Raw genomic sequence first — 14323 nt, forward strand, 5'->3', positions numbered from 1 at the left:
TCAGTGACTAGAATTGTTGGCTTGCTTGTAAAAGGCATATTTATATTCGGGCTCCTGAATGACCTTGTAATCATAGTGATCCAATGTAAAAAGAGGGCTTTGGGGCATTTCTGTTGGCCATGAACTGAGATATTGTTCATTTTCCCCATAAAACAGTTCTTTCTGTAAGTATGCTTAGTTCTTTCTATGCGTATGTTGCCAACTATGGAATGACGCCTTCAGAGGTCTATAAACCAATAACCAAGTGTTAGTTAGCGGGTGTTAGACTTAGGGTTTTCTTGGGTAACCAGCTCCCTTGGCACAACAAACAAAAAATATATACATGCACATTTTTAAAGTATGTTCAAAGTTAGTTGAACATACCGACGCTTGCCTGATAAAGTTTCCTGAGTTCCTGAGCCAGACACGAGAAAGTTTCTCATTCAGGTCATGAGAAGTTAAACAATTTGTTCAGGGTCATCAACGAGGAAATAAAATCTTAGAGTTAATGTGTATGCGGTGCTTCACTTCACGGATGGGTTAAATGCGGAAGTGAAATTCCCCCATTGTGGGACTCTTAATCTTAAGCCTTAGCAGGGTAAATCTTACTTTTGCTCCACACAACTACTGCTGAGGCGATCACAAAATGCTATAGTAGTGAACTATAATGCTCAAATACTGAGCTACAACACGTTCATATCGTTGCTGTCGGAAGAAAACCTCGCATTTTTCAGTTTTTGACATCATTTGAAAGTGTCTGTTACTCTTTACATTGTTTATCAATTTTATGATGAATGGCCTAAAGGAAATGACCCAAAATGACATGGGAAAAATTCTGGTTCCATTGACTTCCATTGAAAGTGACGTATGTTTTTTCCTTCTCCTATAGGTTTTCTTCCGACAGCACTGATATGTTATTTCTTGTGCACTATCATGACAAAAAGTCAGAACAGAAAGTGAAAAGAAGCACTGATTTAACTTTAAACACAGCTAAAATGCTGTGTATGTGACGTAGCCCTGCTTCCTCACATCAAGCAGCCTCTCTGTCGTACAACATGCCAGCGATTTCTGTAATATTTCTGTCTTCAAAAGAATTAAAAGTTCTTCTATGTAGAACGAATTTGGTAGACGTCGTTTAGCCGCAGCTATCAAGCTACTAAAGAAGCCATTTCTAACTAACTGTATTCCCAAACAAGGAAGCTAGGTTAGCTTCCATAAGCTGGTGGCTCCAGCGGGCGAACGTGGACCAGGTTCTGACCCGTTTAGCTAAAGGACGCCGACGTCTGTGATATAAACGCAAACCAAAACGTTTATATGTAAAGTCTATTTGACAGACATCGTTTAAACTCTCTTTTAGCTTATGGCAGACAAGCAGGCTGCAGTCGCTAATTAGATAGCTTAGCATTAGCAGTTTGAGGAAGACCAGCTTCAAAGGAATAGCAAACGTTAAAGCTAGCAGGCTAGCTATGTTAGCGTTCTGCCAAACCGCATTATTCTTACAGTTTTATGGCAATTTTTGAAACGCCCTCTAGCTTTTGAGAAACCTGGAAGACATTGCAGAGCGGGAATTCTCCTCTCTGTAGGTTGTCTGCAGAAAACTGCTTTATGTTAGCCAGACAATCTAGTTTGGTTCAAAGAGAGAGAGAGAAAGAGATAGAGAGAGAGAGACGGAGAGAGAGAGAGAGCATAAAGAGAGTAAATGCAACCTATCACGACCTGCTAGTTCTAAAAGATGAGGCGACACTAGACAAGAATTTAAGAAAGAAACAGGAGCATAACTAATGCTAACTAGCTAAAGCTATCAGATAGCTAGCTAAAATGTTAACTTGAGGATCAACCGGAGGGAGAGAAGTCAAGCAGGGAAAGCAACTAATGTTAACAAACAACTAAAGTTTGAGGAAACTCACTCCATAACAGTATGAGGAACAAATAAAATAAAACAAAAAACAGAGGTATGGAATATTTTACCACAGAGAACAGCGATAACTAGCTGACTTCGGACGACCGTTATAAATGCAGACATGTGAAAGCTCTGAGGGGCAGAACTTTAGCCGACCCAACAAAAACGTTGAACACAAAGCTGCTGGACACTGTAAATATTAATACGAGCATGTAAATGTAGTCCAGCGCAGTATAATGCTGCTGCTCTCACTAATACTGCTGTCCTTTGTAGCTGCTACAGGAGCACAACTGCTTGTGTCAGCTATATATTTGAGAGGTTGCTATATGTCCCTGTTTCCATTAAAACGGTTGGAAAGACCATATACGCCCTATGTGTCAAACACAAGGCCCAATCCTTTGCAAAATTATTTGAATTTTCTATTCATTTTTTAAATTTCCCATCCCATCTTAAAGAATGGTTCTTTCTGGGTTGTTGTAATAAAGAAAATGTAGAATACATTTAGAAATATAGTGTAGAAATATAGAACTATTTACTGCCTCCTCTACTTTTACACCAACCAAGCGATGGGCTGGCGACCTGTCCAGGGTGTATCCTGCCTTCCGCCCGATGACCGCTGGGGTGGGCTCCAGCACCCCACGCGACCCTGACGGAGAAGTGGCTTAGAAAATGTGTGTGTGTGTGTGTGTGTGTGTGTATTCATATTTAATATATTTAATATTGTCTATATTCAGAGGATTTAAAGTGATTATTTTGAGATACTAAATGACTATTTGGAGAAAATACGTCATTATTTTGAGATACTAAGCCAAAATGTTTAGAAAAGAATAAAGTGAGATACTTCTTCTTCTTCTTCTTCTTCTTCTTCTTCTTCTACTTCTTCTTCTTTCGGCTGCTCCCTTTAGGGGTCACCACAGCGGATCATCTGCCTCCATCTTGCCCTATCCACTGCCTCCTCTACTTTCATACCAACCATCTCCATGTCCACCTTCACTACATCCATAAACCTTCTCTCAGGTCTACCTCTTCTCCTTCTACCCGGCAGCTCCATCTCCAACATTCTTTGACCAATAGAATTATTACTAGAATTATTATTAGAATTAGAACTATTTAGAAACATAATGTAGAGATATAGAACTATAAACACCCAAAGAACGCTGTTCATGGTTAAATGGTTCTTTGCATCATGATTGAGGGAGCATATGCTGTAGATGGTTCTAGATAGAACCTTTTTGAAAAGATCGATATAGCTCCAAAAAAGGGGTCTTCTGTTGTTACAGTGTCAAGCTGGTAATAAGAGAAGAGCCGGTTTTTCATAAACATTACAGAGAACATTACATAAACATACAGAGAAGCAAAAACAATGTCAGCATGCAAAGCGTCATCATTTTTAAGCGTGTATATTAATTTATTTTAATTTAAAATGAATTAAAAATACGACCAGTTAATGGCCATTTTAAGCTATTTATTTTAATAACACTGATGACATGGAGTACATTTTTCACATTTCTTTAATATGACCGATCAAAATGTATTTAAATCCCAGTCATTAAATCCTAGATGATTGCGGGTATGCCTGCGATATCTACTGAATGTAAAAATAAAAGTGCAGAGTACTCATAAAAATGCGGAGGCTTATGGAGGAAAACTAAACTGCAGGTACATTATGATATTCTCAAAGAGCAGATCTCCACCTACATTGATGCGATGAAAGTATTCAGACAGTCATACCTCTCTAGTGTAATTAATAAACACAAATATACTACCAAATCCCTTTTTTCCTCCGTAGATCGACTAATCATCCCTAGCTTGTCTGCTACTCTGGTTGATGGTAAATTATCTTCAAAAATCTACGATCATTTTCAAAACAAAATAGACATTTTAAGCCAGAGCATAGCTCAGCCAGCTGAAACAAGCTCCTATTGTAAATTGTTCCCTGACAACAGGTGTTTTTTAGACACTTTTAAAACAGCCCTGGTGAAGCCTCTGCTAAAAAAGAGCAGCATGGATCCCACCGTACTAACTTTAGACCAATTTCTAACCTTACTTTTTAAAGTATAGTCCCAGAAAAAGTTACTTTCAAGCAATTATATGCATATCTAGCATCAGACAAGTTATATGTAAGGTTCAGTTAGGTTTTTGGTCTAACCTTACTACGAGACAGCATTGGTTTGTGTCGGCAGTGGCTCAGCACTGATGCAAAAAATCCTTCTATTTTGTTCTTATTGGATCGTGGTGCAGCTTTAGATACCATCAATCACAAAATTCTAATACACCACCCTGAATATTGGGATGGTCTCTCAGATGCAATTTTAGAATATTTTAAATCATATAATGCATAGAGAGTTCTTGCGTTCACTGGGAAATCACTGTAGAATTCACTGTAGAGGATATAACGGTTTTTGTGGAGTCCCACAGGGTTCAGTTTTAGGGCCCTTGCTCTTCTCTTTGTACATCTTACCTCTAGGGGATGTCATTGGGAAACAAAAGTTTTCATAGCCATGCTGATGATACACAATTATACATTTTGTTTCTTTCTGGTGATCAAGGCTCTGTTGACAGGCTGACCAGCTGTAAGTCAGATATTTTTCAGTGCATGTCACAAAACGTCTTATGTATTTCTATATATAGCTGACGTGAGAGCATCACGAAGACTTTTGCTGCTGCTGTAAGTTAGTCAACACACATTCTATCACATCGAGTACACTGTACACTGTAACAAATTATGAAATGTTTTGATCAAAAAAGGATGCGAACTTAGATTTAGATCTTTACAGTCCAAGAAATGAACAGAATGTGTAGCCAGTAAGTAATTGTTCTGTTAACTTACTATAGAAGTGAATCCAATATGTTTTGATTTGAATGTAAAAATACAATTGAAAGACGGTTAGTTGAAATGAGCATTGAATTATAAGCTGCACTTATATTTTATTGTATTGCAATATATTGCATTTATGGCATTTTGGCTGACGCTCTTATCCAGAGCAACTTACAATTTGATCATTTTACACAGGTAGGCCAAGGTGGTGTTAGGAGTCTTGCGCAAGGACTCTTATTGGTATAGTGTAGGGGGCTTGCCCTGGTCGGGGATTGAACCCCAGTCTACAGCGTAGAAGGCAAAGGTGTTAACCACTACACTAACCAACCATGACGTTTATTGTATTGCATTGTATTGAATGGCACAGAGTTCTGTGTTAAACCTTTTTCGCTCTGTATCTACAGTGACTTTGTTTCTATCAGTATCTGAGCTCAGGACCGTCTTTCCCTCTAACCTACTGGTAACTAGCAAAGATACTTTCTCTAGACAGACAAAGCTCTTCTTGTAAGTCGCTCTGGATACGAGCGTCGGCTAAACGCTGGCTGAAATGTATATGTCATCTGCTGTTTCTCTCTTAGGTCCATTTCTGCTGTTTGGAGCTGTGTCTTTAGAACAGGATACGGATCCTGGAGAGGCGTGTGACTCACCCTATTGGTCTGAATTGAAATTAGACCCACATAGAACAGTCATAATCTCTTTCCTTGAACCTTCACTGGGAGTTATGTATCTGTGTTTTCACTGCGTTGAGTCACTGGTGCAGCTTAATTTATTATGAAGTCATTATTGAAATCATTAGCTATAGCCTGGGATGGGCGCTGATATTTATACATCATTTGTTCAAGAAAACCTCACCTCACTATTGTTACTCAAACAGAGCATTCACTCACCCTCAGCCTGAGCGTTTATCAGACATTGCTGTAATTTAGTGCTGATATTGTGTAAATCATTCATTCATTCTCTTTTACATGCGTAATGATTCTCACGCTGTACTGTTTTGTGACATACTAACCACAGTAATGATATATACTGTCAAATTGCCCAGCCGTACTCTGTTTACATCTCAACCACTGAATAATACAGAAGTTGTGAAAAGTGAGTGGAATTCCGTTTTGATTGGACGTGAATGGAAAAGTGTCTCAAACCTAAAAAATATATGTTCTATGTTCTATGTTGGTGCTTATGTAAACAAGTCATGGTTCTATGATTTTAAGTATAACAGGATGTGGAAACCAACAGATGCATCTGTCAGTTCACACGATGTTTAAACAGTCTAAGTGTGAATACATAAAGAAATTTAGGGAAAAAAAACATCCTTCGCTTTGAGCACTATGCACTGTTTCACATAGAGAGTTAGAAGGATCCTCCAGTCTGTGTCTATATGTAAGAATATTTACCTATTGTTGATATTAGATATTGATTTAATAAATGTAAGCCAAGGTGGAGATGAGCAGAGGAAAGAGTTGACATAAGGTGCTACAGTGCTAACATTAACCTTGGGGCACAGCACACATACGTACACGTAAGTCATGTTTGAGTAAGTTTACATTTCTCAAAGTTGTTCAAACAAAGTGATACTGCTGTCCATTGTGTAGTGTTATTCTAATTTCACCACGATTGTAATTATTATGATGAAATTGTGGTTGATTTTTAGAATTCTATGATTTTAAATAGGTGAGACTGTAAAAGTGATGACCACCTCTGAAACCTCTTTTCTGAAGCAGTGACGTTCATGAGAGGTGTTTTTGGGTGTGTTTTTACACAGTCCATGAAGACATTTACTCTGGGAAAGTTAAACTTAGCCAAGGCCCCACCTTCACCGAAGCTGAAGAATCTGACGTCCCACCTGAAAGACAGGTGGTATAAAGCTCTGGACAGAGAGGGAATTTCTCATTGAACTTGTGGGGTGCCTGCCGCTCCACACAGCCATAATGGGGACATTTAAACTAATACCAAGAGAGCTGCTAATATGGATAACCCTATCTATCGGAATGGCTGCAGCACAAACTAGTAAGTAACTTGATAATCAATTATTGTTATTATACATTACACCACAGTTAACATACTGGAATAGTATTATATTATGCTGGACAATAAATTAAGAAAAAATAGTCATTACAGGATAAAATAACCATTCTAAAACTTTGGAATTTTCCATTCATCATAAAATTTGAGGATGTTGTAAAGAAATAGTACAAAGCGTCAAAAAAAGACATACGAGGTTTTGGTCCGACAGCGGTGAGAAAACCTCATATCTCCAAAACGGTAACTTTACAGGAGAAGAAAAAAACCTACTTAACTTTTAAGTTAAGTGAATGGAACCAGACTTTTGTAGTAATTTTTGGTCATTTCTTTTGGTCCAGTCATCATGAAATTTGCACACAATGTAAAGGGCAGCAGGCATTTTCAAATTATGCCAAAAACTGAAAAATGACAAAAATGGAGATACAAGGTTTTCTTCTGACAACAGTGATATAGACATACATACAATAAACCTACTGTGACCTATTATAGCTTAACAGTGGCTTACTATTCTGGGATGTCCCTTCACTTTTGATAAGAACCATATTTATCAACCATATTGAAAGTTGTGTAGCCATAAGCACTGCTTGTGTGTTGCATTATTTGAATTATTTGAATTCCAATAATTCAGTTTTTAGAGGTTTGAACTCGGTATGGTTTAAATACAGCATGTGCACTAGGATACATTCATTTACTAAATAATGAAGTTATAAAATTTTCCAATTTTTTTCCAGCGTTCCCCACAACGGTCAACATCATCGATCCAGTGGCTACGACAAAGATGTTTGCAGGTACAGGTTTATGATGTATCTACATTTGTTGTGAAATCTGCTTTTGTACTTGAGTCAAGTTAATAAAATAAACTTAATTTTTCAGGAATAATCTCCGCACACAATCAGGAGGTCTGCAGCACATGGGGTAACTACCATTTCAAAACCTTCGATGGAGACGTCTTCCAGCTCCCGTCCACCTGCAACCACATCATGACCAAGCTGTGTGGGAGCAGTTATGAGACCTTTAACATTCAGCTGAGGCGCCAGGTACAGGACAGTGAGCCCACCATCAGCAAAATCACCATGAAGCTGGACGGCACAGTGGTGGAGCTGACCAAAGACTCCACAGTTGTCAATGGCCAAACGTGAGTGAAAATCTTAGAACTGTGTGTCAATAGGGAACCGGGGGGGGTCATTATTTGAATGCTTAGTGACCACTTATGACTCAAGAAGGCTCTACTAATCTGCCATAATCCAAAGTCAATATACATCACACATTAATATGTACATTAATTAAAGTTGTTTATCTTGGCAGTAAGGATTTACCATTACAAAACACCATATATCATTAGACAAAAATGCAAATAAACATAAATACAGTAAGTAACAGTTTTTCGACCTAGTTTGATTAACAAAGATCCAGATTTCCCCTGCACTCCACCAACCATCACATCTTATTGAATTATTTATTCAATTATTTCAAATATTTGTACAGTACCTTAGAACCACATCTGATTTAACTTTCTGAAGTACTGATTAACCAAGCCAGGAATTGAATGACTACAAATAAAACTGGCTTCCTCGAGGAGAAGTTTGTAAATGGTCAAATGAATCTTAACATACATTATTATACTATTATTTATTATTATATATTTGTATTTGTTAGTGATTTTCTTAGCAAATAAATGCTCACTAACCAGTTAAACAGCTGTTTAAATGAACTCTTCTCAGGTGTCTGAAAACCTTTGCTCATTACTTTAGATGAAATGAAACGTTTTGTTTGTTTGTTTGTTTTTAAGTGAACAACTTCCATTCCTTGGCTCTGGAGTTTTCATTGAGACGACCGGCACATACATCGTAATCAAAGCTACACTGGGCCTAACAGCCTTGTGGAATGCAGATGATGCCTTCATGGTAATCAAAATCAGTCAAAATCCTTTCAACTGACTTGTTGTTAATATATACAGTCATTATTATATTTTTATATATTTATAAAATATATATATTTTATATATATATATAAGACCTGGCAAATGTGGAGTACATATTGTGCTAACCTTGGTAAAACATTAGAACTTGGCTGCGGGAAGTTTTATGACAGATGAATCATCCCTGCTGAAACAATATTACAAAAAATCCTGCCTCTTTTTTTCTCTCCAGGTTGAACTGGATCCAAAGTTCAGAAATCAGACGTGTGGACTTTGTGGCGACTTCAATGAAATCCCGACTTACAATGAGTTTATTAGGGATGGTAAAGTACAACTGCAGAACCTTTTCTTGCTTCTGCACTCTTAAAAAAAGCCTTTTTAAGGGTTCTGTAGTTAAGAAAATAGTTTTATATGGAACCATGAACACTCAAAGAACCCTTCGCATGATTAAAGGTTTCTTTGCATGGTGAAAGGGTTCTTCAGATTGATGGGGAATGTGTTGTATATGGCTCTATATAAAACAGTGTTTATAGGGTAAAAAAGGGTTTTATACAGAACAAAAAAAGGGTTCCTCTATTGCTACAATGTCAAGCTTGTAACTATAGAAGAACCATTTTTGGTGCTATATAGAACCTTTCACAACACATTCCCCATTAGTCTGACTATTTCACCATACAGGGTGTTCAGGGTTTGTGTAGAACCATTGTCTTTACTAACGAACCCTTGAAGAACCCTCTTTTTTAAGTGTGTAGAACTTTGATGTGGTCCATTCTTAATTACCGCATGATCTGCTTGAGGTGGAAATGTTGTAATGTAACACTTTTTTATATGTTCTAGGTGTGCTGCTCTCCACGTCCACTTATGGAAATCTGTGGAAGATGGATGGTCCTACAGAAATCTGTGAGGACGAACCAGAGAGAGATAACGTGAACTGTGGAAATGAGGTACCAGTAGCTACTATTTGGCGCAGATACATCAATGCTTGTTTTCTTTAAATAAATAAATAAATAAATAAATAAATAAATATGTATTTATTTACTTCTTTCTCTACAGAACTTCTGTCAACAGTTGTTTCTCAGCCAAGCGTTCAGCAGCTGCACTCCTCTCATATCAGTCGAACAATTCGCCAAAGTCTGCGTGGAGGATCAGTGCCAGTGCAACACAACCGGAGCTTTCTGCCTGTGTAAAACCTTAGCTGAATACTCTCGCCAGTGCGTTCACGCAGGAGGACAGCCTGCAAACTGGAGGACAGAGCAGTTCTGCCGTGAGTAGATGGAACTTTTTGTTGTATGCAAAAGTTTGAGTCAAGTTACACGGTTTTGTTGATTTTCTAATGGAAATAAGTGAACACATCCTCTACAGAAAGAGAGTTTGGTATGTTTTAATGTACAATTACTCTTTATTAGCCAAAATCGAAACAAATAAAATACACATGTGGTCTGTGTGAAAGCTATAGGACTTTTTTTTTCTCAGAAGATAAATATAAACTGGAAAAATCAACAAAGCATGTAATTTGACTAGCAATCTTTAAACACTTGCACGGCAGCTGTTGGTAAAATCCTTGAGGTTACGGCTGTTATGAAGTTAGACGGAGTTAATTAGATGCACATATACAGTACACGATATACAGTACGTGTGGTTGGGATAGTGTATGGGTTAACACCTCTGCCAATCCCCACCTGGGCAAACACCCTATCCTATACCAATAAGAGCCCTTGGGCAAGACTCCTAACACCGCCTTGGCCTTCCTGTGTAAAAATGATCAAATTGTAAGTCGCTCTGGATAAGAGCGTCAGCCAAAATGCTGTAAAATAAGACAAAAAAAGTGCAAGCCTCACTGTCTTTTCACAGGAAAAATCTGTAAATGTTGCATGAAGGTTTGTCTTTCAAGAAAATGAGTAAATACAGTGCAAAATTCAGACAATAATACAGAAAATTACCATTCGTGAAATAAAACAACAGCGTCAAAATGCCTATGTGTCGATGAATTCCACAACATGTCACAGATTTTATTGAGTTATTTATAAATTATTGCTCAGACTTAGACTATAGATGTCAGAATGTGGTGCCAATGTACTAATATTACTACCACACATTTTGCAGGCTGCTCATTTGCATACATCTGGATAAATCAGCACTGCTATTACAGTTATAATATAGAATTACTGCTGTAATTGCAATAATAATAAACATATTTATTTTACAAACATGACAAGTACATTTTTTGGTAATGCACTGCTACTAATGCTATTGTACATTATTATTGCTGTAATTCCAATAATAAATGCATTTTGTTTGCAGTAATTTTCCTGCATTTACATTAAATCATCAACAGTAGTAATAAATGCTGATTTTGCCATTTTTTCGAATATACAGTAAAAGAACAGCTCCTGAATTGCAACTGTAAGGGTTCATTTCATTACCAGGAGGTTGTATGTTTGAATCTCGGCGATGTCGTCTGAGACCAGCAGTCCTATATAGGGAGTTCTCACTGAAGTGGAAGAAAAACTTCCTATTTTTCATTCTAATTACAGTTCAAAATAACCTTGAAGTATTCATAGTGTATTCCCAGTGCTTTGAACTGACAAATAACTTAATATGAACACATTTAAACGTAATATTTGGTCTCTTCTCAATCTGTTACAGCAATGACCTGCCCAAAAAACAAAGTGTATATGGAATGTGGGAGTCCATGTATGGACACCTGCTCTAACCCAGAGAGGAAACATACGTGTGGAGAACACTGCATTGATGGATGCTTCTGTCCTCCAGGTAATGTTTGTTTTTGAGGCCTCACCTGAATTTTTAAGTGTCCCTAAAGTATATAGACATATAACTGCATGCAGACCACACCTTTGATTGATAGATCTCTAATCTGTTTTGCTTTATGTCCATTGCTAAGTAGAACAAAGCTGAGTCATTAAGGGAAATGAAATGCGAAGTACTTTATTTGGAACACCTATTCATCTATGATCCATTAACATGAAGCCGCTACATAAACATCTTCGTATCTTTGAAGGCACTGTCCTTGATGATATAAGCAACACTGGATGCATACCGCTGAGTAACTGCAGCTGCAACCATGAAGGGACGGTGTACGCCACTGGGGAAGGGTATTCAACTAGCTGCAAAGAATGGTAAGCCTGTATCGATACAAAGTCTCTGATTTCTGTGGAGGAGAATTCACATTTTCAGATTTGTAGCTTGTAAATTTGTTAATAGCAGCAATCCTAATGTACCATTTAGTACCTGCTCTGGTGGGACGTGGAACTGTGTGGACAAAGACTGCCCTGGGATGTGCTCAGTGCAAGGAGGAGCCCACATCATCACCTATGATGAAAAGCCCTACACATTTCATGGAGATTGCTCCTATGTCCTGTCCAAGGTACTCCGTCATAATTATAAGATAAGACAACAATTAACCAGCCAAAGCCATCTTTTTTTCAAATCCACTGATGTTGACCATGACATAAAGGTCCCTTAAGTTCTGTGTAGCCGCCTATATGTATTTAATTATTGTGGGATTATGATGGTAAGTTTTTCAGAATTTCTCCACAATAAATGTGCACAAATACATTCAGAGTGGTTTGGTGTGAAATGGGTTATTGTTGAGACTCAGATTTCTTTACAGTGGTGGTGATAGGAACCAGGGATGACCATGACAACACAAATACAGCCATTTATTTACCATTTAAAACCACCGGTGGTGAACCTACACGTGTCTTCCGAGTTTTATATATAATGTTGATGGTAAAATAATGGAAAAAGAAGTTTTCTATTTTGTCTCACAAGTCCTGCATGTATCTCTCCACCATGAAAAAATACGTTTTAGACCAAAATCTTGAAACTAGCTTTAAAAAAAGTCTCAGACATCAAGCAGCGCATTCAAAATTATTGCATGTAACTTCCTGGGAGGGAGCTTTTAGAGGTGGACGTCTGGTTCCTACCACCACCACTGTGAACAAGTTTCTCAAGAACAGAGCGTTTCACCCCAAATCACTCTGAATGACTCTTTTTGCATCTTGACTGTTTAATCATGGAGTAGAAAAGTTTTCCTTTAACCAAATTACACCGGAATGCCAAACAGGTAATAGACATAAAGCTAAAAAAGAACATAGAAAATGAATTTATAGATATTTGGAGTAACAAGGTGGTAAATACAAATATAGACTTTATTTCACTGTATTGTCACCTCTGGGTACTGAGGTGGGTACTGGGTACCAGATTCAGTTTCCATTCTAGGTAATAGACAGATACATACTATATAGAGTCGTTCTGCACCATATAACTACCTGCTGTCGTAACGTGGAGCAATGAGGCGGACGCAGACGAGATAAGCGAGTTTTATTTTGGGCGAATCCAGGGTCGTGGTCGAAACAGTCCAGGTTCAAATAGCCAACACGGAGAGAATGCAGGTCAGAAATGACAAAAGAGCATCAAAACAAACACCAAACACTTCAATCAGTCCATGAAACATAAAACACAATCAGCACATACTGACAGCACGTCAAACAAGCCTACAAAGGCCGGCAAACACAGGACTTAAATACAAGAGGGCTAACAAGAGATAACAGGACACAGGTTGAAAGGGCGGTGTCTGAAAACGGCTCTGAACTCAAACACAACAAACGCACGTGGACGATCGGAAAGTAAACAAAAAGAGTGGGAGGAGCCAATTCTGACAGCTGTACACAGTACTGTATTTGTACTCCACACTTACCCAGTTATTATCTAGAACCTGTTGGAGATGCAGTTGTTTTAGAACTTACCATGATGTTACCCAAAACAATTACCAGGTACATTGTAGCTTGTACCACATAATTACCTGGTTAATAGAGCTTGAAAGAGTAAATAAGATTTTACCATTTTTCTTTACTTTTTAGTTGCTTTCCAGTTTTCCTGATCAAAGAAAATGTGCAAAAAATTGAAAATCATGTTTAATTTAAATCATATTTTCTTCTCAGATGCCTCTTATTTACCTGTGCTGCTCTGATTCCTTGCAGGAATGCACAGGCACAGATTTCACAGTTCTGGGAGACCTGAAGAAGTGTGGACTGACTGACAGTGAGACCTGTTTGAGGGCAGTTACGCTGGCGTTATCGAATGGGTCCAATGTAAGTCAAAAAGGTGGAGCACATGGTGGGCTACTGTATGAGTAAGTCTTTGGAAGCCCAACCAAATTTGTTTTTATATATCCGCTATGCAGGTGATCACAGTGGATCCAAGTGGAAATGTTGAGGTCAACAGAATCTTCACAAAGCTGCCACTTTTTACAGGTAGGCTCATCAAACCAACCAGGACTCATCCAACTCATGAAAAAATTACAGTGCAGATATTATAACATATTTTATTTTTCCAAAGCATTGCATTAGTGCATTATTGCAGTACCACTACTGCCAGTGTGAATGAAATTTCCACATCATTCTCACTGTTCATGTAGTTTACATCACAGAAAATTTGTACTGTTATTGCTTTTCCAGCCGATGTAAGCATCTTCAAGCCATCCTCGTTCTACCTCGTCATCCATACAAAGATCGGGCTTCGCCTGGAGATCCAGCTCACCCCCATCATGCAGGTTTTCATCACGGTTGACCCAGCATTTCATGGACAAACATGTGGTGAGTACATGCCATGTAACACTTACATGTACAGTTAAGTGTTAAATGTTTTGTTGATTTTCTAAGTC

The 14323-nt window shown here is 38.0% G+C and overlaps 1 protein-coding gene across 1 annotated transcript in view; it reads left to right on the forward strand.

The window, feature by feature from the left end:
• Positions 1-3439: 3439 nt before the first annotated feature.
• The window catches only part of LOC108442168 (mucin-5B), a 42595-nt gene continuing 31711 nt past the window's right edge, over positions 3440-14323 (forward strand). The window contains exons 1-13 of the mRNA XM_037545455.1: positions 3440-3449; positions 7451-7507; positions 7593-7854; positions 8509-8623; positions 8870-8960; positions 9475-9581; positions 9706-9901; positions 11284-11409; positions 11657-11774; positions 11884-12022; positions 13641-13751; positions 13844-13913; positions 14118-14255. Of these exons, the coding sequence (XP_037401352.1) occupies positions 3440-3449; positions 7451-7507; positions 7593-7854; positions 8509-8623; positions 8870-8960; positions 9475-9581; positions 9706-9901; positions 11284-11409; positions 11657-11774; positions 11884-12022; positions 13641-13751; positions 13844-13913; positions 14118-14255 (1540 nt within the window). The remainder of the gene's footprint in view (positions 3450-7450; positions 7508-7592; positions 7855-8508; positions 8624-8869; positions 8961-9474; positions 9582-9705; positions 9902-11283; positions 11410-11656; positions 11775-11883; positions 12023-13640; positions 13752-13843; positions 13914-14117; positions 14256-14323) is intronic.

Source organism: Pygocentrus nattereri, chromosome 15 (genome assembly GCF_015220715.1).
Source record: "Pygocentrus nattereri isolate fPygNat1 chromosome 15, fPygNat1.pri, whole genome shotgun sequence".
Lineage (NCBI taxonomy): Eukaryota > Metazoa > Chordata > Actinopteri > Characiformes > Serrasalmidae > Pygocentrus > Pygocentrus nattereri.